The sequence below is a fragment of the Crinia signifera genome, chromosome 6, assembly GCF_055691185.1.
Source record: "Crinia signifera chromosome 6, ASM5569118v1, whole genome shotgun sequence".
NCBI classification, from domain to species: Eukaryota; Metazoa; Chordata; class Amphibia; order Anura; family Myobatrachidae; genus Crinia; species Crinia signifera.
Window position 1 is genome coordinate 288844943 of NC_139222.1, and position 27744 is coordinate 288872686.

Here is a 27744-nt window from a genome sequence, read left to right on the forward strand (position 1 = left end):
AGAGGCGAGCCATCCGTCCGCAGGCAGTGAGCAGAGGTGAGCCATCCGTCCGCAGGCAGTGCGCATGTGCGAGCCATCCGTCCGCAGGCAGTGAGCAGAGGCGAGCCATCCATCCGCAGGCAGTGAGCAGAGGCTAGCCATCCGTCCGCAGGCAGTGAGCAGAGGCGAGCCATCCGTCCGCAGGCAGTGAGCAGAGGCGAGCCATCCGTCCGCAGGCAGTGCGCATGTGCGAGCCATCCGTCCGCAGGCAGTGAGCAGAGGCTAGCCTCGCTATTTAGTACAGCAGGTGGCAGCAGAGAGCAGGCTGGTGTATAGGGTGCGGTACAGCAGGCGGCCGGCGGGGGCAGCAGAGAGCAGGCTGGTGTACAGGGTGTAGTATAGCAGTCGGCCAGCGGGGGCAGCACATAGCCGCTGCAGCGGGTGTAGTACAGCAGGCGGCCGGCGGGGGCAGCAGAGAGCGGCGCAGCTGAGTCTCCGGTAGTGTCTCCGGTGCCCGGTCAGGCAGCGCTGTGAGCCGGTGACACGCTGGAGCGGCGGCGGCAGCAGATCTCGGATTTCTCCAGGTCCTCCCGGGAGAAGCTGCTGCAGCAGAGGGGGAAGATGTTCTCCAAGCTGACGTCCATACTGCAGCAGGCGGTGGAGGCGGTGAGTGCCCGGGGAGAACCGGGGGCAGCTAGGCCGCAGCACCTGTACTCTCCTGCGTAGTGGCCGGGGGCCGGGCTCCGGGAGGCAGAGACAGGGGGCGGCAGGGAGCGATGATGTGGCCGGAACTGCTCAGCCCGAGGGGGGATCCGCTGCTTCCTATATACCCCCCTGTCTGTTATATATGTACACGTACCCCTATACCCCAATATACTACACACATACTGTACACTATATACTACACACATACTGTACACATACCCCTATATACTACACACATACTGTACACGTACCCCTATATACTACACACATACTGTACGCGTACCCCTATATACTACACACATACTGTACACATACCCCTATATACTACACACATACTGTACACATACCCCTATATACTACACACATACTGTACACATACCCCTATATACTACACACATACTGTACACATACCCCTATATACTACACACATACTGTACACATACCCCTATATACTACACACATACTGTACACATACCCCTATATACTACACACATACTGTACACGTACCCCTATATACTACACACATACTGTACACGTACCCCTATATACTACACACATACTGTACACATACCCCTATATACTACACACATACTGTACACATACCCCTATATACTACACACATACTGTACACATACCCCTATATACTACACACATACTGTACACATACCCCTATATACTACACACATACTGTACACATACCCCTATATACTACACACATACTGTACACATACCCCTATATACTACACACATCCCTATATACTACACACATACTGTACACATAACCCCTATATACTACACACATACTGTACTGGTTAGCATTACTGCCTCACAGCACTGAGGTCATGGGTTCAATACCCACCATGGCCCTAACTGTGCGGAGTTTGTATATTCTCCACGTACTTGCGTGGGTTTCCTCCGGGTACTCCGGTTTCCTCCCACAATCCAAAAATATACTGCTAGGCTAATTTGGCTCCCAACAAAATTAACCCTAGAATGTCTGTGTGTGCGTGTACATGTGGTAAGGAATATAGATTGTAAGCTCCACTGGGGCAGGGACTGATGTGAATGGTCAAACATTCTCTGTAAAGCGCTGCGGAATCTGTGTGCGCTATATAAGAAACTGCTAATAAATAAATAACCCCTATATACTACACACATACTGTACACATACCCCTATATACTACACACATACTGTACACATACCCCTATATACTACACACATACTGTACACATACCCCTATATACTACACACATACTGTACACATACCCCTATATACTACACACATACTGTACACATACCCCTATATACTACACACATACTGTACACATACCCCTATATACTACACACATACTGTACACATACCCCTATATACTACACACACATACTGTACACATACCCCTATATACTACACATATACTGTACACATACCCCTATATACTACACACATACTGTACACATACCCCTATATACTACACACATACTGTACACATACCCCTATATACTACACACATACTGTACACATACCCCTATATACTACACACATACTGTACACATACCCCTATATACTACACACATACTGTACACATACCCCTATATACTACACACATACTGTACACATACCCCTATATACTACACACATACTGTACACATACCCCTATATACTACACACACATACTGTACACATACCCCTATATACTACACACATACTGTACACATACCCCTATATACTACACACACATACTGTACACATACCCCTATATACTACACACATACTGTACACATACCCCTATATACTACACACATACTGTACACATACCCCTATATACTACACACATACTGTACACATACCCCTATATATTACACACACACACTGTACACATACCCCTATATACTACACACATACTGTACACATACCCCTATATACTACACACATACTGTACACATACCCCTATATACTACACACATACTGTACACATACCCCTATATACTACACACATACTGTACACATACCCCTATATACTACACACATACTGTACACATACCCCTATATATTACACACACACACACACACTGTACACATACCCCTATATATTACACACATACTGTACACATACCCCTATATACTACACACATACTGTACACATACCCCAATATACTACACACATACTGTACACATACCCCTATATACTACACACATACTGTACCTCTGTATACTACACACAGTGCCTATGTATATACCCCCCTGTCTGTTATATATGTACACGTTCCCCTATACCCCAATATACTACACACAGTGCATATATATATATATATATATATATATATATATATATATATATATATATATATATATATATATATATATATATATATATATATATATATATACACACACACTGTACACATACCCCTATATACTACACACAGTGCCTATATATACACATACTGTACACATACCCCTATATACTACACACATACTGTATACATACCCCTATATACTACACAACATCTGTATATACACTGCACACATACCCCTATATACTACACATCTGTATATACACTGTACACATACCCCTATATACTACACAACATCTGTATATACACTGTACACACACCCCTATATACTACACCAATCTGTATACACACTGTACACATACCCCTATATACTACACACAACATCTGTATATACACTGTACACATACCCCTATATACTACACACTGTATACATACCCCTATATACTACACAACATCTGTATATACACTGTATATATACCCCTATATACTACACAACATCTGTATATACACTGTACACATACCCCTATATACCACACAACATCTGTGTATATATACTGTACACATACACCTATATACTACAAAACCTCTGTATATACACTGTATACATACCCCTATATACCACACAACATCTGTATATACACTGTACACATACCCCTATATACTACACAACATCTCTATATACACTGTACACATACCCCTATATACTACACAACATCTGTATATACACTGTACACATACCCCTATATACTACACACATCTGTATATACACTGTACACATACCCCTATATACTACACAACATCTCTATATACACTGTACACATACCCCTATATACTACACACATCTGTATATACACTGTACACATACCCCTATATACTACACACATCTGTATATACACTGTACACATACCCCTATATACTACACAACATCTCTATATACACTGTACACATACCCCTATATACTACACAACATCTGTATATACGCTGTACACATACCCATATATACTACACAACATCTGTATATACGCTGTACACATACCCCTATATACTACACAACATCTCTATATACGCTGTACACATACCCCTATATACTACACAACATCTGTATATACACTGTACACATACCCCTATATACTATACATCTGTATATACACTGTACACATACCCCTATATACCACACACATCTGTATATACACTGTACACATACCCGTATATACTACACATCTGTATATACACTGTACACATACCCGTATATACTACACAACATCTGTATATACACTGTACACATACCCCTATATACTACACAACATCTGTATATACGCTGTACACATACCCCTATATACTACACAACATCTCTATATACACTGTACACATACCCGTATATACTACACAACATCTGTATATACACTGTACACATACCCCTATATACTACACACATCTGTATATACACTGTACCAGGGATAGCCCAACTATGGCCCTCCAGCTGTTGTGAAACTACAAGTCCCATCATGCCTTGCCACAGTTTTGCTAAAACTATGGCAAGGCATGCTGGGATGTGTAGTTTCACAACAGCTGGAGGCCACAGTTTTGTCATGCCTGCACTATACTAGCACCTATATAACCCCTGATATATATATATATATATATATATATATATATATATATATATATACTATACATTGTACACATACCCCTATATACTACATCAGGGAGGACACATCTGTATACCATAGTTTGGTAGCAGAGGATATATACCACTCAGTAGTAGCGATGTGCGCAGCCCTGCCCGTCTGTAAGACCTCCACCATGTCTGGCCATCGCTGCTGGCAGACTCAGCTGATTAGGTGTCAGGCCTCCTGATTGGGTCACGCTGGTCCCAGTGTGCAGCTCTCAGCCACCGTGGATGCGGTGTACGGAGGCTGAGGGGGACAAACGCGAATACATGTTCCCAGTACCGGGACCTGGTGTCATACAGAAGGTAGCGCTATGTGGGGCTCATTCCTGCATCTGCAGACAGTTCCCTGTATCTTGTACCATGCATATTGTGTGCATGGCAGTGACGCTCTTGTTCCGTCCTATGCAGCTTGCGCCATCACTGCCGCTACAAGAAGACTTTGTGTACCACTGGAAAGCCATCACCCATTACTACATAGAGACGTCTGGTAAGTGAGCCCGTCACCCCTGCCCCGAAGCTCCGCGCCCTCGCTGTCTCCTCGGCTCCATCTGGTGTCAGACTCATACATGTTTCATGGAATATTATAACACGGCTGACACGTACACAGTAACCCCTACACACAACACGGCTACTACCCAGCTCACATCTGTCATCAGCCAGGCATGGCAGCTTGTGAGAGATAGCCGAATCATCCACCCAGTGCAAGGCATTACTATTCCATCCCAGTTAATAAGGGTCTCATAGCGATTTTATTGCAATTACGGATTGGGGCTAATGTAATATGGGAGAGATTTATCTCAGTCTCGTTTGACTCTGAGGGTTATATTTACTAATAGCAAACAATCTGATTCTAGCTCCTTCTAGAAGGTGCTAGATAAGTGACAAGCAGGGACACTACAGCGAGTGCTGTGCTATAGGTACACCCCCTCCTAGGGACACTACAGCGAGTGCCGTGCTATAGGTACACCCCCTCCCAGGGACACTACACCCTGCACATAGTAACCTAGATGGCTGCTCCCATCCGTTCCTGTGTAATGTTACCGCTGCCGTGGCCCCCGCGGGTGCTGTGCTATAGGTACACCCCCTCCCAGCGACACTACACCCTGCACATAGTAACCTAGATGGCTGCTCCCATCCGTTCCTGTGTAATGTTGCTGTAGACCTCTCACCATAACGGCTGCACCCTGTTTCCCTGTGTCACAGATGACAAAGCCCCCGTCACAGATACCAACATCCCCTCTCACCTGGAGCAGATGCTGGACATTTTGGTGCAGGAAGAGAGTGAGCGCGAGTCCGGGGAGACCGGGCCCTGTATGGAGTATTTGTTACATCACAAGGTCCTGGAGACCCTGTACACCCTCGGGAAAGCCGACGTGAGTTTCTTACCGTTATATCGTGTCATTTTGCAATCACCGGGGGGGGGGGGTGTGATGTATCCCCTGGTGTGCTGCTACGGAACCCCGCTGTGTGTAATACTCAGTACTGATGTATCCCCTGGTGTGCTGCTACGGAACCCCGCTGTGTGTAATACTCAGTACTGATGTATCCCCTGGTGTGCTGCTACAGAACCCCGCTGTGTGTAATACTCAGTACTGATGTATCCCCTGGTGTGCTGCTACGGAACCCCGCTGTGTGTAATACTCGGTACTGATGTATCCCCTGGTGTGCTGCTACAGAACCCCACTGTGTATAATACTCGGTACTGATGTATCCCCTGGTGTGCTGCTACGGAACCCCACTGTGTGTAATACTCAGTACTGATGTATCCCCTGGTGTGCTGCTACGGAACCCCGCTGTGTATAATACTCAGTACTGATGTGTCCCCTGGTGTGCTGCTACGGAACCCCGCTGTGTGTAATACTCAGTACTGATGTATCCCCTGGTGTGCTGCTACGGAACCCCACTGTGTGTAATACTCAGTACTGATGTATCCCCTGGTGTGCTGCTACGGAACCCCGCTGTGTGTAATACTCGGTACTGATGTGTCCCCTGGTGTGCTGCTACGGAACCCCGCTGTGTGTAATACTCAGTACTGATGTATCCCCCGGTGTGCTGCTACGGAACCCCGCTGTGTGTAATACTCAGTACTGATGTATCCCCTGGTGTGCTGCTACGGAACCCCGCTGTGTATAATACTCGGTACTGATGTGTCCCCTGGTGTGCTGCTACGGAACCCCGCTATGTGTAATACTCAGTACTGATGTATCCCCTGGTGTGCTGCTACAGAACCCCGCTGTGTGTAATACTCAGTACTGATGTATCCCCTGGTGTGCTGCTACGGAACCCCGCTGTGTGTAATACTCAGTACTGATGTATCCCCTGGTGTGCTGCTACGGAACCCCGCTGTGTGTAATACTCAGTACTGATGTATCCCCTGGTGTGCTGCTACGGAACCCCGCTGTGTGTAATACTCAGTACTGATGTATCCCCTGGTGTGCTGCTACGGAACCCCGCTATGTGTAATACTCAGTACTGATGTATCCCCTGGTGTGCTGCTACAGAACCCCGCTGTGTATAATACTCGGTACTGATGTATCCCCTGGTGTGCTGCTACGGAACCCCGCTGTGTATAATACTCGGTACTGATGTATCCCCTGGTGTGCTGCTACGGAACCCCGCTGTGTGTAATACTCAGTACTGATGTATCCCCTGGTGTGCTGCTACGGAACCCCGCTGTGTGTAATACTCGGTACTGATGTATCCCCTGGTGTGCTGCTACGGAACCCAGCTGTGTGCAATACTCAGTACTGATGTATCCCCCCGCTGTGTGTAATACTCAGTAGTACGAGGTATATTACAGCTGTGTCTGCCAGAGGTGATGTCAGGGCGTCCTGGCACTGTACTTTACCCTCTGTATCAGTGACGGTATACCCTGTACTGCGGGTGTACACCTTATTGGTCATGACATACTAAATCCATGTATGCTAATTACGTGTCCTGTTACTGCACTCACTCTGCTCCTGCTACCTCCATTTTGCTTCCGTTATTGATACCTCTATCTTTAAGGCTGGATCTGCCCCTATATTTGCCAGAGTACAGTGCTCCGTGTGCAGTGTCCTCTGTGTACGTGTAATGTGCCTTCATAGACTGCAGTGTAGGCAGCCTGTACACAGGAGGTGTCTCTGCCTGGGACTCATGCGTGCAGTGTAGGCAGCCCGTACACAGGAGGTGTCTCTGCCTGGGTCTCATGCGTGCAGTGTAGGCAGCCTGTACACAGGAGGTGTCTCTGCCTGGATCTCATGCGTGCAGTGTAGACAGCCCGTACATAGGAGGTGTCTCTGCCTGGGTCTCATGCGTGCAGTGTAGACAGCCCGTACATAGGAGGTGTCTCTGCCTGGGTCTCATGCGTGCAGTGTAGGCAGCCCGTACACAGGAGGTGTCTCTGCCTGGGTCTCATGCATGCAGTGTAGACAGCCCGTACATAGGAGGTGTCTCTGCCTGGGTCTCATGCGTGCAGTGTAGGCATCCTGTACACAGGAGGTGTCTCTGCCTGGGTCTCATGCGTGCAGTGTAGACAGCCCGTACATAGGAGGTGTCTCTGCCTGGGTCTCATGCGTGCAGTGTAGGCAGCCTGTACACAGGAGGTGTCTCTGCCTGGGTCTCATGCGTGCAGTGTAGGCAGCCTGTACACAGGAGGTGTCTCTGCCTGGGTCTCATGCGTGCAGTGTAGACAGCCCGTACATAGGAGGTGTCTCTGCCTGGGTCTCATGCGTGCAGTGTAGGCAGCCCGTACACAGGAGGTGTCTCTGCCTGGGTCTCATGCATGCAGTGTAGACAGCCCGTACATAGGAGGTGTCTCTGCCTGGGTCTCATGCGTGCAGTGTAGGCATCCTGTACACAGGAGGTGTCTCTGCCTGGGTCTCATGCGTGCAGTGTAGGCAGCCTGTACACAGGAGGTGTCTCTGCCTGGGTCTCATGCGTGCAGTGTAGGCAGCCTGTACATAGGAGGTGTCTCTGCCTGGGTCTCATGCGTGCAGTGTAGACAGCCCGTACATAGGAGGTGTCTCTGCCTGGGTCTCATGCGTGCAGTGTATGCAGCCCGTACACAGGAGGTGTCTCTGCCTGGGTCTCATGCGTGCAGTGTAGGCAGCCTGTACACAGGAGGTGTCTCTGCCTGGGTCTCATGCGTGCAGTGTAGGCAGCCCATACACAGGAGGTGTCTCTGCCTGGGTCTCATGCGTGCAGTGTAGGCAGCCTGTACACAGGAGGTGTCTCTGCCTGGGTCTCATGCGTGCAGTGTAGGCAGCCTGTACATAGGCGGTGTCTCTGCCTGGGTCTCATGCGTGCAGTGTAGACAGCCCGTACATAGGAGGTGTCTCTGCCTGGTTCTCATGCGTGCAGTGTAGACAGCCCGTACATAGGAGGTGTCTCTGCCTGGGTCTCATGCGTGCAGTGTACGCAGCCTGTACATAGGAGGTGTCTCTGCCTGGGTCTCATGCGTGCAGTGTAGACAGCCCGTACACAGGAGGTGTCTCTGCCTGGGTCTCATGCGTGCAGTGTACGCAGCCTGTACATAGGAGGTGTCTCTGCCTGGGTCTCATGCGTGCAGTGTAGACAGCCCGTACACAGGAGGTGTCTCTGCCTGGGACTCATGCGTGCAGTGTAGACAGCCCGTACACAGGAGTTGTCTCTGCCTGGGTCTCATGCGTGCAGTGTAGACAGCCCGTACATAGGAGGTGTCTCTGCCTGGGTCTCATGCGTGCAGTGTAGACAGCCCGTACATAGGAGGTGTCTCTGCCTGGGACTCATGCGTGCAGTGTAGGCAGCCTGTACACAGGAGGTGTCTCTGCCTGGGACTCATGCGTGCAGTATAGGCAGCCCGTACATAGGAGGTGTCTCTGCCTGGGACTCATGCGTGCAGTGTAGACAGCCTGTACACAGGAGGTGTCTCTGCCTGGGTCTCATGCGTGCAGTGTAGGCAGCCTGTACATAGGAGGTGTCTCTGCCTGGGTCTCATGCGTGCAGTGTAGGCATCCTGTACACAGGAGGTGTCTCTGCCTGGGACTCATGCGTGCAGTGTAGGCATCCTGTACACAGGAGGTGTCTCTGCCTGGGACTCATGCGTGCAGTGTACGCAGCCTGTACATAGGAGGTGTCTCTGCCTGGGACTTATGCGTGCAGTGTACGCAGCCTGTACACAGGAGGTGTCTCTGCCTGGGTCTCATGCGTGCAGTGTAGGCATCCTGTACACAGGAGGTGTCTCTGCCTGGGACTCATGCGTGCAGTGTAGGCATCCTGTACACAGGAGGTGTCTCTGCCTGGGACTCATGCGTGCAGTGTACGCAGCCTGTACATAGGAGGTGTCTCTGCCTGGGACTCATGCGTGCAGTGTACGCAGCCTGTACATAGGAGGTGTCTCTGCCTGGGACTCATGCGTGCAGTGTACGCAGCCTGTACATAGGAGGTGTCTCCGCCTGGGACTCATGCGTGCAGTGTACGCAGCCTGTACATAGGAGGTGTCTCCGCCTGGGACTCATACGTGCAGTGTACGCAGCCTGTACATAGGAGGTGTCTCTGCCTGGGACTCATGCGTGCAGTGTACGCAGCCTGTACATAGGAGGTGTCTCCGCCTGGGACTCATACGTGCAGTGTACGCAGCCTGTACATAGGAGGTGTCTCTGCCTGGGACTCATGCGTGCAGTGTACGCAGCCTGTACATAGGAGGTGTCTCCGCCTGGGACTCATACGTGCAGTGTACGCAGCCTGTACATAGGAGGTGTCTCTGCCTGGGACTCATGCGTGCAGTGTACGCAGCCTGTACATAGGAGGTGTCTCCGCCTGGGACTCATACGTGCAGTGTACGCAGCCTGTACATAGGAGGTGTCTCTGCCTGGGTCTCATGCGTGCAGTGTATGCAGCCCGTACATAGGAGGTGTCTCTGCCTGGGTCTCATGCGTGCAGTGTATGCAGCCCGTACATAGGAGGTGTCTCTGCCTGGGTCTCATGCGTGCAGTGTACGCAGCCCGTACACAGGAGGTGTCTCAGTGCTGACCTATGTAAATGATCCCTCTCACGTTGTGCTGGGTCCCCTCATGTCCTTTCTCTCTTTCGGTCTCATTTTCCTAATTGTATTGTCATTTTCCAGGGAAATTCCATAATAAGTGATATTAGACTGAACGTACAGTGAGGATGAGAGTTCCTGTAGGAAAGTTTCCATGATGTGAATGGTGTAACATGGGATGTGCCAGGAGTGCCATCCCCTAGGATTACTGCATTGGCGCCGTTACCTGTTCCTTGGTGCAATGCTCCGGATCGGCACATTCACCCGGTACTGATGATGTGACGGAAACCCCCGCGCTGGTGTATATGTATCATGGATGGGTTGGGGAATACTGTCATGTCTGTATCTGGTATGGGGACAGCTGTCACTAGCATTAAACCCCCTCACACCAAACAGCTTGTTCCAAATCATTCTGTGAAATAAGTCTTTTATGATTCTCCTTTCCTAAATGATTCCCGGGACGTTCCTCTGCCAGCGCTGGCTTCCTGATATTGTGTGTTCCCGGAGTGTACAGGAAGCCACCACAGGTTCTGTACAGTGTAACGTCAGGCTTTGTGCTGTCTCCTCCAGTGTCCACCAGGCATGAAGCAGCAGATCCTGGTCTTCTACACAAAGCTTCTGGGCAGGATAAAGCAGCCACTGCTCCCACATATCAACGTGCACCGACCAGTGCAGGTAAATGTGCAAACCGGAGGCCACAAATTCACCAGCAGTGTAACATCCTTCTTCAGGTCATAGATCCCCAAATCAGGGCAGGAATTAGCACATTATTTATTAGAAATCTGCGCACAATTTTATAATAACAGTTACCAATAGATGGGCCATAAGAATATACCTTTTATATTGCGGTTTGCCCTGCCCATCCCGTATCCTCGCATTCCGCGTCCTGATACTTCATTTTTAAAATGTTTTTTTTTTTTTTTTTACACATTCGCCAGCAGGGGGCGGGGAGCCGCCCATTAGATATTCACTGCACACTGGTCCCGCTCATTACATATGCACGAGCGGGACCAGTGCAGCGGCTCCCTACCCGAATCCCCTGCCAGATCTCCCGGGGGCAGCTTCTGCTGCCTGTGTCTCCAGGATCCCTCCTTCTCCCCCACACATTCTAGGGCAGGAAGGGCGGCTTCCATCTCCCTGCCTGCCGCCAGCTCGCAAGGGTTATAAATCGCCGTCAGGGGCAGCGAGCCCCTGAGGCGTTGAATAGGGTGACAGGGAGGGCTGGTAGCGAATGCTCCAGCCCTCCGGAACCCTGCGAATGTGCAGCGATTCGCTGCACATAGTGATATATCACATTGATTACCTGCCTTGGTATTTAACTTGTTCTCTTTGTTCCCCACCATAGAAACTTATCCGTCTGTGCGGGGAGGTGCTGGCCAATCCGACAGAGAATGAGGAGATCCAGTTCTTGTGTATCGTGTGCGCTAAGCTTAAGCAGGACCCTTATCTGGTTAACTTCTTTCTGGAGGTGAGTTCTATAGCCCAATGTCCCAAATACTACAATATGATGGTCTCCATTGCAGATCGCTGGCAGCGCTTTACTCCTCAGCTTAATGTCAGTGGTTCAGCTCACCGCCAGCCCTCACTGCCAGCCCTCACCATAGCCCATCACCATAGCCCTCACCGCCAGCCCTCACCATAGCCCTCACCGCCAGCCCTTACCATAGCCCTTACCGCCAGTCCTCACCATAGCCCTCACTATAGCCCTCACCGCCAGCCCTCACCACCAGCCCTCACCATAGCCCTCACCGCCAGCCCTCACCATAGCCCTCACCGCCAGCCCTCACCATAGCCCTCACCACCAGCCCTCACCATAGCCCTCACCGCCAGCCCTCACCACCAGCCCTCACCATAGCCCTCACTGCCAGCCCTCACTATAGCCCTCACCATAGCCCTCACCATAGCCCTCACCACCAGCCCTTGCCATAGCCCTCACTGCCAGCCCTCACTGCCAGCCCTCACCATAGCCCTTACCATAGCCCTCACCGCCAGCCCTCACCACCAGCCCTCACCACCAGCCCTCACTGCCAGCCCTCACTATAGCCCTCACCTCCAGCCCTCACTATAGCCCTCACCTCCAGCCCTTGCCATAGCCCTCACTGCCAGCCCTCACCATAGCCCTCACTGCCAGCCCTCACCATAGCCCTCACTGCCAGCCCTCACCATAGCCCTTACTGCCAGCCCTCACCATAGCCCTCACTGCCAGCCCTCACTATAGCCCTCACTGCCAGCCCTAGTTCTGGATCGCTGTAGGCCTGCTCTCGTAGGTGGCTCGCTGTAGGCCTGCTCTCGTAGGTGGCTCGCTGTAGGCCCGCTCTCGTAGGTGGCTCGCTGTAGGCCCGCTCTCGTAGGTGGCTCGCTGTAGGCCCGCTCTCGTAGGTGGCTCGCTGTAGGCCCGCTCTCGTAGGTGGCTCGCTGTAGGCCCGCTCTCGTAGGTGGCTCGCTGTAGGCCCGCTCTCGTAGGTGGCTCGCTGTAGGCCTGCTCTCGTAGGTGGCTCGCTGTAGGCCTGCTCTCGTAGGTGGCTCGCTGTAGGCCTGCTCTCGTAGGTGGCTCGCTGTAGGCCTGCTCTCGTAGGTGGCTCGCTGTAGGCCTGCTCTCGTAGGTGGCTCGCTGTAGGCCTGCTCTCCTCTGTGACTCGCTGTAGGCCTGCTCTCCTCTGTGACTCGCTGTAGGCCTGCTCTCCTCTGTGACTCGCTGTAGGCCTGCTCTCCTCTGTGACTCGCTGTAGGCCTGCTCTCCTCTGTGACTCGCTGTAGGCCTGCTCTTGTAGGTGGCTCGCTGTAGGCCTGCTCTCGTAGGTGGCTCGCTGTAGGCCTGCTCTTGTAGGTGGCTCGCTGTAGGCCTGCTCTCGTAGGTGGCTCGCTGTAGGCCTGCTCTCGTAGGTGGCTCGCTGTAGGCCTGCTCTCGTAGGTGGCTCGCTGTAGGCCTGCTCTCGTAGGTGGCTCGCTGTAGGCCTGCTCTCGTAGGTGGCTCGCTGTAGGCCTGCTCTCGTAGGTGGCTCGCTGTTGGCCTGCTCTCGTAGGTGGCTCGCTGTAGGCCTGCTCTCGTAGGTGGCTCGCTGTAGGCCTGCTCTCGTAGGTGGCTCGCTGTAGGCCTGCTCTCGTAGGTGGCTCGCTGTAGGCCTGCTCTCCTCTGTGACTCGCTGTAGGCCTGCTCTCCTCTGTGACTCGCTGTAGGCCTGCTCTCCTCTGTGACTCGCTGTAGGCCTGCTCTCCTCTGTGACTCGCTGTAGGCCTGCTCTCCTCTGTGACTCGCTGTAGGCCTGCTCTAGTAGGTGGCTCGCTGTAGGCCTGCTCTAGTAGGTGGCTCGCTGTAGGCCTGCTCTTGTAGGTGGCTCGCTGTAGGCCTTCTCTCGTGGGTGGCTCGCTGTAGGCCTGCTCTCGTGGGTGGCTCGCTGTAGGCCTGCTCTAGTAGGTGACTTGCCTAGATGTCCCTGTGTCTGTGACGTTGACCCCTGTCCTTCATTCCTTAGAACAAGACGAAGACGTTTCTAACGGCTGGATTGTCTAACAGCGTCGCAGGGGGCAGCCAGGTGGAGGTTCTAGCGAATGACACCGGGCAGTCCCACCACCCCCCTGGAGCAGAGAGCGGTGATGCAGGTGCCGATGAGATTCTCAGCACACACACTGAGCCCCCCGACACCACCCCAACATCTGCCGACACCCTGGAAGATGAAGCAGCCGCCAATTATGTGCAGCAGGATTATAATCTGGTTAACTCCTTACTAAACCTGACAAAGAGCCCGGTGAGTGGGTCCCTCCCATAGCGGGAGGATGGGCCGCCGGTAATCCACGGGGCCCTCTGGTCATTGTCCTTCCTCTCTGCCCTTAGGATGGCCGAGTAGCTGTGAAAGCTTGCGAGGGGCTCATGTTATTAGCGAGTCTGCCGGAACCAGCAGCCGCTAAGTGCCTTACGCAGAACACCTCCCTGTGCGAGCTGCTGACGGACCGGCTGACATCCCTCTACCGCGCTCTGCCGCAGTCCATAGACCCGCTGGACATCGAAACTGTGGATGGGATTAACTGGGGGTAAATATCTGCCTTCCTGTACCGATAGCGGTCTCATCACACGTTCATTTGTCTCATCCATTAGGTGCAGTTCTGTCCCAGTGGCTTTAAGGACATTGAACATGTAAAATAGTCCACAGGGAGGTGGGAATAATTCTGTAGACCAGGGGTGCGGAACCTTTCTGGGGCCAAGGGCCGTTGCTATTAAGGGGATAATGCCTCGGGGGCCATATATAAAAAACACACTTACAAATTGCCCTGCGGCAGCCGTCCCACGCTCCGGCGGCTGCCGCAGTTTAAGAGTCGCCGGTCTGTGTGGTCCGGCGGCTGTGCAGGGAGACAAGTATATGGGAAATCTCGCGAGAGGTCGGTAGCTCTCGCGAGATTTCCCCTGTACTTGGCTCCCTGCACAACTGAGGGGAGGGTGGGCAGGCCACACAGACCAGCTGCGGGGGTAGTATACGGCCCGCGGGACGGAGGTTCCCCACCACTGCTGTAGACTATAATCCACTCGCTGTAGTAAATGGGCTCCCGGATCTCACCGTTTAGTACAGTTCCGTTATTTGCTCTCACTTTTCCATTACAGATGTATAGTACTAGTTCCTAGTAAAGTAACCGGTGCTGGGTGACCTCCAGACAGTCTGGAATCCCGATTTACCTGGGCTTATCTCCCTTGTGGGGGTCAACAACCGCCATGCTGGGAGAATATAACCTGTGGTGAATGCCACCGAGCCGCAGCATGGCAGGACTGCAAGGGGCTTCTCTGTGCTCACCCCGTTGTCGGAGTTCCGGCAGTTGGGATTCCGATGTCGGTCTAATGACCTTCGGAATCCTGACTGTGGAACCCCCAAACCACATCCTAAAGGAACACCTAATAATTATGTGACCGTACAATAGCGTTTGTGGTGTAGCCCCTATATGCCAGGGATATATATATATATGTGGGTGTGGTATAAAAACCCGACGGTCGGGATTCCGACAGTCATTAGTCAGACATCGGAATCCCGACTGCACAGCGTGGGGAGTGCAATGAAGCCCCGGGTCGTGGACCCCCACGAGGGAGCAGTCAGGATTCCGACGTCGGAGTAATGACTGTCGGGGAACCGTCCGGCTCCTATATATGTAAAGTCAATGACTGACTTTGGCAATGTCCAGAGAGGTCTGCATGTATGTTCTGCCGGAAACTGGAGTTACTCCCATGTAGGAGAGATAGTAATTGGTATGCGGGGAGCGAAGGGTAATGTCCTATCACCCCCTGTTCCCCTGTGCTCTGTGTCACACTGTACTGATTGCTGATTGTCCTGCTCTCCGCAGCCTGGACTCCTACAATGTAATTACTGTAGGCCTGCGCCCACTAGGGGTATATGGTTGTATTGCTGTGCGTCTGTATGCGGGGAGTGAAGGGTAATGTCCTATCACCCCCCGTTCTCCTGTGCTCTGTGTCACACTGTACTGATTGCTGATTGTCCTGCTCTCCGCAGCCTGGACTCCTACAATGTAATTACTGTAGGCCTGCGCCCACTAGGGGTATATGGTTGTATTGCTGTGCGTCTGTATGCGGGGAGTGAAGGGTAATGTCCTATCACCCCCCGTTCTCCTGTGCTCTGTGTCACACTGTACTGATTGCTGATTGTTCTCCTCTCCGCAGCCTGGACTCCTACAATGTAATTACTGTAGGCCTGCGCCCACTAGGGGTATATGGTTGTATTGCTGTGCGTCTGTATGCGGGGAGTGAAGGGTAATGTCCTATCACCCCCCGTTCTCCTGTGCTCTGTGTCACACTGTACTGATTGCTGATTGTCCTGCTCTCCGCAGCCTGGACTCCTACAATGTAATTACTGTAGGCCTGCGCCCACTAGGGGTATATGGTTGTATTGCTGTGCGTCTGTATGCGGGGAGTGCAGGGTAATGTCCTATCACCCCCTGTTCTCCTGTGCTCTGTGTCACACTGTACTGATTGCTGATTGTCCTGCTCTCCGCAGCCTGGACTCCTACAATGTAATTACTGTAGGCCTGCGCCCACTAGGGGTATATGGTTGTATTGCTGTGCGTCTGTATGCGGGGAGTGAAGGCTAATGTCCTATCACCCCCTGTTCTCCTGTGCTCTGTGTCACACTGTACTGATGGCTGATTGTCCTGCTCTCCGCAGCCTGGACTCCTACAATGTAATTACTGTAGGCCTGCGCCCACTAGGGGTATATGGTTGTATTGCTGTGCGTCTGTATGCGGGGAGTGAAGGGTAATGTCCTATCACCCCCGTTCCCCTGTGCTCTGTGTCACACTGTACTGATTGCTGATTGTCCTCCTCTGCAGCCTGGACTCCTACAATGTAAAGGACGACACTACGGCCTTTCCCGGGAAGAGAGCCTTGATCTCGTTCCTTTCCTGGTTTGATTATTGCGACCAGCTTATTAAAGAAGCGCACAGGGTGAGTGACTTACCCGTCTGTTCTCTCTCTGCTAGAGTCCCGTTATTACGCTACGATCCGTTGCGTTTAGGGTACAAGATAAACGTATGTCATGTATTGGATGTTCCTCCTCTTTATCCCATCAGACGACTGCAGACACCTTGGCCAGATCAGTGCGGGAGATGTTCCTGGTGGGGGTGATGGAACCGCAGCTCATGCAGACGTAAGTGTCCATTGTATAATGGGAGATCTTCAGCTCCTCCCCCTTCCCGTATACACATAGGGGTGTCTTATGCGACAGCGGGGTCCCGTCAGATATATGGACAATAAACTCTTATTGTGACATACTATACGTAAAGGAGTAAGACTTGTGGGGGGGGAAGCCGTGACCGGCCGTGTGGCGGAGGGGATCTGACACAATGTGACCGGCCGTGTAGCGGAGGGGATCTGACACAATGTGACCGGCTGTGTAGCGGAGGGGATCTGACACAATGTGACCGGCCGTGTAGCGGAGGGAATCTGACACAATGTGACCGGCCGTGTAGGGATCTGACACAATGTGACCGGCCGTGTAGGGATCTGACACAATGTGACCGGCCGTGTAGCGGAGGGGATCGGACACAATGTGACCGGCCGTGTAGCGGAGGGGATCTGACACAATGGGACCGGCCGTGTAGCGGAGGGGATCTGACGTAATCTGACCGGCCGTGTAGCGGAGGGAATCTGACACAATGTGACCGGCCGTGTAGGGATCTGACACAATGTGACCGGCCGTGTAGGGATCTGACACAATGTGACCGGCCGTGTAGCGGAGGGGATCTGACACAATGGGACCGGCCGTGTAGCGGAGGGGATCTGACGTAATCTGACCGGCCGTGTAGCGGAGGGGATCGGACACAATGTGACCGGCCGTGTAGCGGAGGGGATCTGACACAATGGGACCGGCCGTGTAGCGGAGGGGATCTGACGTAATCTGACCGGCCGTGTAGCGGAGGGCATCTGACACAATGTGACCGGCCGTGTAGCGGAGGGGATCTGACACAATGTGACCGGCCGTGTAGCGGAGGGGATCTGACACAATGTGACCGGCCGTGTAGCGGAGGGGATCTGACACAATGTGACCGGCCGTGTAGCGGAGGGGATCTGACACAATGTGACCGGCCGTGTAGCGGAGGGGATCTGACACAATGTGACCGGCCGTGTAGCGGAGGGAATGTGACACAATGTGACCGGCCGTGTAGCGGAGGGGATCTGACACAATGTGACCGGCCGTGTAGGGATCTGACACAATGTGACCGGCCGTGTAGCGGAGGGGATCTGACACAATGTGACCGGCCGTGTAGCGGAGGGGATCTGACACAATGTGACCGGCCGTGTAGGGATCTGACACAATGTGACCTGCCTTGTAGCGGAGGGAATCTGACACAATGTGACTGGCCTTGTAGCGGAGGGGATCTGACTGGCCTTGTAGCGGAGGGGATCTGACTGGCCTTGTAGCGGAGGGGATCTGACTGGCCTTGTAGCGGAGGGGATCTGACTGGCCTTGTAGCGGAGGGGATCTGACTGGCCTTGTAGCGGAGGGGATCTGACTGGCCGTGTAGCGGAGGGGATCTGACTGGCCGTGTGGGGGGGGGATCTGACTGGCCACGTCTCTGTACAGTGGACTCCAGCGCAGGTGCGGCCATTCTGTTACTCCCGGTGGCTGCATGAAGTGCCTGGCTCCTCCGCCGTACCCTCTCTATGTACTAACGATGCTCTCTCTTTTCCTCAGGTCAGAGATCGGCATCCTAACAGCCACGTCCCTCCTCCACAGAATGGTGCGCCAGGTCACGTCTGACTCCCTCCTTACTCAAATCGTCGGCTTTCTTCTGGGAGATGAGCGCGAGGCAGAGACCCTAAGCAGCATCCAGAGAATCCCCCTACGCCATCGTCTCATAGAACACTGTAACCATATCTCCGATGAGGTAATGCCAGCCGGCTGTGTAGAAGTTCCGTCTTCACGCCAGCAGATGCCGCCACTGAGTACCACTCATTACCTGTATCCACAGATCAGTATTATGACCCTCCGGCTGTTCGAGCACCTGTTACAGAAACCCAACGAGCACATTCTCTACAACCTGGTGCTGCGGAATCTACAGGAACGGAACTATATAGAGTACAAGCCGCCGTGTCCTGAGGACCGGGACATTGTGGAGAACGGACAGATCGCCGGGGCCGTGTATGTGTATAGTATATATTTCTGGGTTACTGCATGGGGCTATACGTTATACACTCTCCTATTGATAATCGCCATGGCAATAAACCGTGATGTAGATGTCCCCGCTTTGCGTTTGCAGTGATCTCGAGGAAGATCCCATATTTACAGACATGTCTCCTGACAACGCCCTGTCTAAGGAATGGCTGAGCGCATCGCCCCCCATCACCCCAGATCATCAGCGGAATGACGGCAAGACGGAGGTGCACAAGATCGTCAATAGGTGAGCCTGGATTCTATTGGTTGTTTCATCTGCTGCCCCAGTCAGGGACTTTAGCGTGTGCGCAGTAAGTGATGTATACCCCACAGCGACCCCTGACCTCAGATCATACAGCCAGTGGGATGGATGGAATCATTATCTGTAGCTGGGTGGCAGCGGGACGCAGTCTGTGCAGATTGGTGCCGGATCTGTTGCGCCAGGCCTAGTCCAGGTGTGATTGTACGCTGATGATGTCGGCTATTGGGACGAGCGTACAGATCAGGCAGCCGCGTAGACACAGTGACTACCCGCGTTTATGTCCATGCGAGCAGTGGGTCTGATTCGGACGCTATTGTAAAAGCTGATGCGTTTCCCAATTATCAGGAGGCTGCGCACCGCCACACCGTGCAGACGACTCAGAATCCAGGCCCCGTGTGAGTGTCCACTATCCCAATTATAGCAGAGCAGTCCCAGGTTTTGGGGGAGAAAGGGATCACATCCAGACTGGGTGGGCAGTGAGCAGGTCAGGCTTATACCCCTTTCAGACATACGGCAAAATCCCGGGATTTTTCACGTGCACGCGCACTATCCCGGGACTAGGGTATGTCTGAAAGGTTCTTCCAGGGATTTTAGTCTTCAAAAATTCCGGGTCCTGCGTACCTGCAATGGACCTGGGATTTTTCAAAACCCGGGTTTGAACCGGGTCTAAAATCCCGGGTAGTATGTCTGAAAGGGGTATTAGTGTCATTATCCCGGTCTGTGCCAGTGTTGGTGTCATAGTTACTGTGGAAGAAGAACTTTACCAGGAAATACGTTACCACAGAACCTTTCCTCCCCGTAGCTTCCTCTGTCTCGTTCCTGATGAAGCCAAGTCCTCGTACCAGGTGGAGGGCACCGGTTACGACACATACCTCAGGGATGCGCACCGCCAGGTAACAGGACCGGCACACTCATCATTTATGTCATATACGCCGTGTTCCCACCCCTCCCTGTCACCACATCTCTTACTATACTAATAGTTATCAACACAACTTCTGCTGGGTCAACCTCCGCCAAATGCCACCCGCTGTCTTACCCAACCCCTTCCCACCCACTACATCCTGTTCCCACCCACTTCCTCCCATTCCCACCCACTTCCTCCCATTCACACCCACTTCCTCCCATTCCACTTATACCCTTTCCCTTCTTCCTCTCCCTGGCACCTTTCCTTCTGCTCCCTGACACCTTTCCTTTCCTCCCGCTCCCTGACACCTTTCCTCCCGCTCCCTGACACCTTTCCTTTCCTCCCGCTCCCTGACACCTTTCCTTTCCTCCCGCTCCCTGACACCTTTCCTCCCGCTCCCTGACACCTTTCCTCCCGCTCCCTGACACCTTTCCTCCCGCTCCCTGACACCTTTCCTCCCGCTCCCTGACACCTTTCCTCCCGCTCCCTGACACCTTTCCTCCCGCTCCCTGACACCTTTCCTCCCGCTCCCTGACACCTTTCCTCCCGCTCCCTGACACCTTTCCTCCCGCTCCCTGACACCTTTCCTCCCGCTCCCTGACACCTTTCCTCCCGCTCCCTGACACCTTTCCTCCCGCTCCCTGACACCTTTCCTCCCGCTCCCTGACACCTTCCCTCCCGCTCCCTGACATCTTCCCTCCCGCTCCCTGACACCTTTCCTCTCGCTCCCTGACACCTTTCCTTTCCTCCCGCTCCCTGACACCTTCCTTCTTCCCTCCCGCCCCCTGACACCTTCCTTCTTCCCTCCCGCCCCCTGACACCTTCCTTCTTCCCTCCCGCCCCCTGACACCTTCCTTCCCTCCCGCTCCCTGACCCCTTCCTTCCCTCCTGCTCACTGACCCCTTCCTTCCTCCCGCCCCCTGACACCTTCCTTCCTTCCCTCCCACCCCCTGACCCCTTCCTTTCCTCCCGCTCCCTGACGCCTTTCCTTTCCTCTGACCCCTTCCTTCCCTCCTGCTCACTGACCCCTTCCTTCCCTCCTGCTCACTGACCCCTTCCTTCCCTCCTGCTCACTGACCTCTTCCTTCCCTCCCGCTCACTGACCCCTTCCTTCCCTCCCGCTCCCTGACCTCTTCCTTCCCTCCCACTCCCTGACGCCTTTCCTTTCCTCTGACCCCTTTCTTCCCTCCTGCTCACTGACCCCTTCCTTCCCTCCTCCTCACTGACCCCTTCCTTCCCTCCTGCTCACTGACCCCTTCCTTCCCTCCTGCTCACTGACCCCTTCCTTCCCTCCTGCTCACTGACCTCTTCCTTCCCTCCCGCTCACTGACCCCTTCCTTCCCTCCCGCTCCCTGACCTCTTCCTTCCCTCCCGCTCCCTGACCTCTTCCTTCCCTCCCGCTCCCTGACCTCTTCCTTCCCTCCCGCTCCCTGACCTCTTCCTTCCCTCCCGCTCCCTGACCCCTTCCTTCCCTCCTACTCACTGACCCCTTCCTTCCTTCCTCCCGCCCCCTGACACCTTCCTTCCCTCCCGCCCCCTGACCCCTTCCTTTCCTCCCGCTCCCTGACGCCTTTCCTTTCCTCTGACCCCTTCCTTCCCTCCTGCTCACTGACCCCTTCCTTCCCTCCCGCTCACTGACCCCTTCCTTCCCTCCTGCTCACTGACCCCTTCCTTCCCTCCTGCTCACTGACCCCTTCCTTCCCTCCCGCTCACTGACCCCTTCCTTCCCTCCTGCTCACTGACCTCTTCCTTCCCTCCTGCTCACTGACCCCTTCCTTCCCTCCCGCTCACTGACCCCTTCCTTCCCTCCCGCTCCCTGACCTCTTCCTTCCCTCCCGCTCCCTGACCTCTTCCTTCCCTCCCGCTCCCTGACCTCTTCCTTCCCTCCCGCTCCCTGACCTCTTCCTTCCCTCCCGCTCCCTGACCCCTTCCTTCCCTCCTACTCACTGACCCCTTCCTTCCTTCCTCCCGCCCCCTGACACCTTCCTTCCCTCCCGCCCCCTGACCCCTTCCTTTCCTCCCGCTCCCTGACCCCTTCCTTTCCTCCCGCTCCCTGACGCCTTTCCTTTCCTCTGACCCCTTCCTTCCCTCCTGCTCACTGACCCCTTCCTTCCCTCCTGCTCACTGACCCCTTCCTTCCCTCCTGCTCACTGACCCCTTCCTTCCCTCCTGCTCACTGACCCCTTCCTTCCCTCCTGCTCACTGACCTCTTCCTTCCCTCCTGCTCACTGACCCCTTCCTTCCCTCCTGCTCACTGACCCCTTCCTTCCCTCCCGCTCCCTGACCTCTTCCTTCCCTCCTGCTCCCTGCCGCCGTCCCTCTTATCCCAACACTCCCCTGTTCCTTGGCCTCTATTTGCATGTATGCTTCACACTTAATGTGCCGGGCATGTGTAATTGGAGCTGGGTCGTGCGCAGTGCACATTGGGTGTGATGTACACGTGCCACAGTCACAATGAGGTCACCACACAAATGTTCGTGTTTATGTCAGGTACAATTTGTTTCACTAGAAATGCCGGAATGTTCCTTACAACTCGTTATCTCTTGTGACTTACCAGTTCCGGGATTACTGCGCCATCTGCCTGCGCTGGGAGTGGCCTGGCACCGCCAAAGCCATTGAGAAGTGCAATTTGGAAGCTCCTTTCTTCGAGGGACACTTTTTGAAGATTTTATTTGACAGAATGGGCAGGATCCTCGATCAGGTATATACTGTATACTGTGCAGACTGTATACTGTACAGGGTGTATACTGTATACTGTGCGGGGTATATACTGTGTAGGGTATATACTGTATACCGCGCAGGGTATAATAATGTATTGCACTAATATATTACACTATATATGATACCTGGGTTGGATTACCCCTACTGACTGCGCCTTTGGTGTTTCCGCAGCCGTATGATGTGAACTTACAGGTGACGTCCGTGTTGTCCAAACTGTCTCTCTTCCCTCACCCCCATACGCACGAGTACCTGCTGGACCCCTACATCAGCCTGGCCCCTGGCTGCCGGTCCCTGTTCTCCGTCATTGTCAGGGTGAGTTCTGTTCCTGATTGTTCCGATAGGTGACGATAATCTGTTATCCGTGCCAGGAGCTGAGCGCAGCTTATAGGAAGTACTGTGTGTTTGGGGGAATTGCTTCCCCACAGATGTGTCCGTCCTCTGCGGATAGTTCTTGTAAATGTTCTGTAACTTTTACTGCAGCAGTTTGTGATCTGTGTGTTTAATATGAAGTCCATTCTTTCCGGCTCATTTATTAACCCCGCAGCCAGGACCAGACCCCCTCACAGCGGTATAAATCACTTTCACTAGGGGTCCTGAGGACCGAGTTTGAGAGCCTGTGATCTACAGATGGAGCAGGTCTCATCCTGCCAGTGTTGGCAATCACAGGGTTAAGACCCTCACCCGCAAGCTGATGTGTTGGATATGAGTATATGGGTTTCTGTAGTTATGGAAAGATCAGTGGAGAACGAGTGACTCTAATATTCCGTCTTCCCATCATGATTCGCATGGATTCTACAGACTAAAGGTGCCCATATACGGTACAATTGCTGGGTGCGATGAGATGCTGCACATACTGTACTAGATCTCATCTCATTGCATCCCATTGCCTTGCAAAACCCATGCCATGCGATGTAGTCCAAATTGTATACAATCTTCGCACCGTGTATGGGCACCTTGAGAAATAGAAATTATTTGAGTCCATGTGATATTGGGGTGTGCAGACTCCCCAACGGTCTGAAATAGTTAATACCCAGCATTGCACAATAATGTTATTTGTCATTTCTAAACTGGATTTCATTCTCTTCCAGGTGGTTGGAGATCTCATGGTGAGAATCCAGCGGATCCCAGACTTCACTCCCAAACTTCTGCTTGTGAGAAAGAGGTTGCTGGGCCTGGAGCCCGATGGGCCGATGTAAGTCCTCAGATTCCCCGCAGTTCCCCCGATCAGTCTTGCTTAGTATGAGCCCATGTGAGGCGGCCATTGTTTCTGCCTGCAATGCTTTTGTGACATATGAAAGGTTGCACCAGATTGATGTAAGATGTTGGCTCAGATCAGGGTTGGGCAATTATTTCAGGTGTTTTCTTAAAAAGCTGTAGATAACAGTCAATTGCTGCATGAAAATGTGCAACCCTTTATGCCATCAGATCCTCCTACAGGCCCCCTTTATGCCATCAGATCCTCCTACAGGCCCCCTTTATGCCATCAGATCCTCCTACAGGCCCCCTTTATGCCATCAGATCCTCCTACAGGCCCCCTTTATGCCATCAGATCCTCCTACAGGCCCCCTTTATGCCATCATATTCTCCTACATGCCCCCCTTTATGCCATCAGATCCTCCAACGTGCCCCCTTTATGCCATCAGATCTTCCCACGTGCCCCCTTTATGCCATCAGATCCTCCAACGTGCCCCCTTTATGCCATCAGATCCTCCTACATGCCCCCTTTATGCCATCAGATCCTCCTACAGGCCCCCTTTATGCCATCAGATCCTCCTACAGGCCCCCTTTATGCCATCAGATCCTCCTACAGGCCCCCTTTATGCCATCAGATCCTCCTACAGGCCCCCTTTATGCCATCAGATCCTCCTACAGGCCCCCTTTATGCCATCAGATCCTCCTACAGGCCCCCTTTATGCCATCAGATCCTCCTACAGGCCCCCTTTATGCCATCAGATCCTCCTACAGGCCCCCTTTATGCCATCAGATCCTCCTACAGGCCCCCTTTATGCCATCAGATCCTCCTACAGGCCCCCTTTATGCCATCAGATCCTCCTACAGGCCCCCTTTATGCCATCAGATCCTCCTACCGGCCCCCTTTATGCCATCAGATCCTCCTACAGGCCCCCTTTATGCCATCAGATCCTTCTACAGGCCCCCTTTATGCCATCCGATCCTCCAATGTGACCCCTTTATGCCATCAGATCCTCCTACAGGCCCCCTTTATGCCATCAGATTCTCCTACAGACCCCCTTTATGCCATCGGATTCTCCTACAGACCCCTTTATGCCATCAGATCCTCCTACAGGCCCCCTTTATGCCATCAGGCATCTCCACATGCCCCTGTTATGCAATCAGGCCTCTCCTCCACATGCCCCCGTTATTCCATCAGACCCCTCCCCACATGCCTCCGTTATGCCGTCGGACCCCTCCCCATATGCCCCTGTTATGCCGTCAGACCCCCACCTCCACATTCACCTGTTATGCCATCAGACCCCTCCCCACATGCCCCCGTTATGCCATCAGACCCCTCCACATAAGTAATCTATCATCAGAATATGCGCATTGGCCCTTGGGAAGACACAGAACATGTGCGGCTGGTACGTCAGAAGAGGATTGGCAGCTTTTGTGGATAGAAATTGCAAAGGAACACAGTGACCATTCTGGATATAGACTAGTTAGATTTTAACATCCCACCACCACCACCCAAATATCAACCCCACAAACATACCCCTTACACCAAAGGACACGGCTTATGACAGCAGTTTGCCTGGCAGTGCAGGGGGTAGATGTCTGTACCGGCTGCCTATATACCCAGCTCCTCTAGGACCGGGCAGCATTGGCTGTTCCTGGGGCAGCAGGGAGTCGCCATAGTAATTTATTACATGCATGTATACAGTTATGAAGCGGACCGTCGCTGACATTCTCCCCTGTCTCCTCTCTCCCCAGCGTGGATCACATGACCTTGTTAGAGGGCGTCATTGTACTAGAAGAATTCTGCAAAGAACTGGCTGCCATTGCGTTTGTCAAATATCACAGTTCCGGCACCCCCTGATGGCGTCACCGGCGCTGCCCCAACACACCTGCGAGACCAAATTTATCTTCTAATTATTTGTTTGTTTTGTGCGAGGACTTTATGTTGGAAAGAAGGGAACTGGGACACCGCCTGCGACCATGTCCGGCTCGCAGCCGCGGCTCCCGCCTTCCGGGACACATGGCATAATGACACTTTACTGCATATTGGAGATACGTTATTCTCCTCCGTTACATTGAGTGTTCTACAGAACTTTTTAAGTACTTGGCTTTCGGCTCCATGTATTTGGACTCGTTATGTATTAATTTTACCTTTTTTACTTCAGCTTTTAATTTGAAATCATCACCGCACGGAAATAACCGACGATTCTGCCATTAATCGGAAAACCTGGTGTCAGAAGTTTACGTGAACATTGTGTTATATTTCACACCGCAAAGTGATTGAGGCTGAATCCGAAATGGCGAGACGTTTTATTCTTGCGCATAAAGTGGGGGATTACATTCAGGCGGACTGGACAGAACTACGGCGGTATTGAAACACAGAGACGACAACACAACGCGTTTTGGCGTTTTATTCTTGTGCGTTCTGGAAAAGTTGTTCTTTATTTCGGGCAGGCTGCAACTCTGCGCTCTTCTCATTGGTTGGGGCGAGCAGTAACTGACAGCCCGGACAGTCTCCATGTTTGTGCGTCGTGCCGCCATCCGCTACTGTGCTTCTTGCGTTTTGCACTATGGCGCCAGATGTCATCGCTTAATAACGCGCTGCTACTGTCTGTTCAGCCACACACGATTTTACACCTTTTAAGTCGCTTTTTAACGTTTTTTTTTTACATTTTAATATAAATATTGTTGGTGCGGATGTTGGCATTTGTGATATGAGCTTGTAAAAATAATATATTTCAGGACGGGATGTCATTATATGTCTTCTTCTCTCAGTGTATCTGCTTTCTGTATATATGTAGTGTATAAATTGTACTATACATAAAGTCTTCCCAGGAAGGAAGTCGTTCTGTACCTCAGTGTGTATTGCCCGAAGCGGTCCGCGCTCGCCGTTACCACCATGCACAGGGACGCACGTGTGCTGAGGACTGAGGATTATGGATGTGCCCAGCGTGGCAGTATCGCCAGGCGCCCATTTGGAGAATTTGTCATGTCCATTCACTGATAAGGCGTGTCATACCTCAGTGACATCACCCGGTGTCTGTCTCCCATGATGCTCGCAGGCAGTAGGCTCATGCAAGTGAGGTACACAGCAGAATTGGCAAGGACAGGAACACCAACGCAGTCTGCCACCATTCCTTGTCATGGGATTCCTCGATCTGTAGTTCCCAGCCTAGGGGGTATGCAATCCCTGATCACGATTGTCAGTCCGTCCAGGCAGCCGTGATCCTGGCCCGTATGTCGTTTGTAAGTATGTAAGTTAATTTATATAGCGCACTTTCTCCAACAGGACCCAAGGAAAATCGGCAGGCGGGATTCAATGTCCCATCTGCCGATTGGCGAAGAGGGGGCGTGTCCGCGTAAACAGT

The 27744-nt window shown here is 52.5% G+C and overlaps 1 protein-coding gene across 1 annotated transcript; it reads left to right on the forward strand.

Moving 5' to 3' along the window:
- Positions 1–435: 435 nt before the first annotated feature.
- Positions 436–27218, forward strand: FHIP2A (FHF complex subunit HOOK interacting protein 2A). Its single transcript, XM_083149892.1, has 17 exons — positions 436–645; positions 5061–5139; positions 5856–6025; positions 11224–11328; positions 11999–12121; positions 14127–14399; positions 14486–14682; positions 16975–17089; positions 17215–17291; positions 18840–19032; positions 19117–19286; positions 19405–19545; positions 20363–20453; positions 23022–23165; positions 23357–23497; positions 24274–24377; positions 26132–27218. Exons 1-17 carry the CDS (start codon positions 601–603, stop codon positions 26235–26237), a joined length of 2274 nt encoding a protein of 757 aa, XP_083006018.1. The 5' UTR covers positions 436–600; the 3' UTR covers positions 26238–27218.
- Positions 27219–27744: the final 526 nt, after the last annotated feature.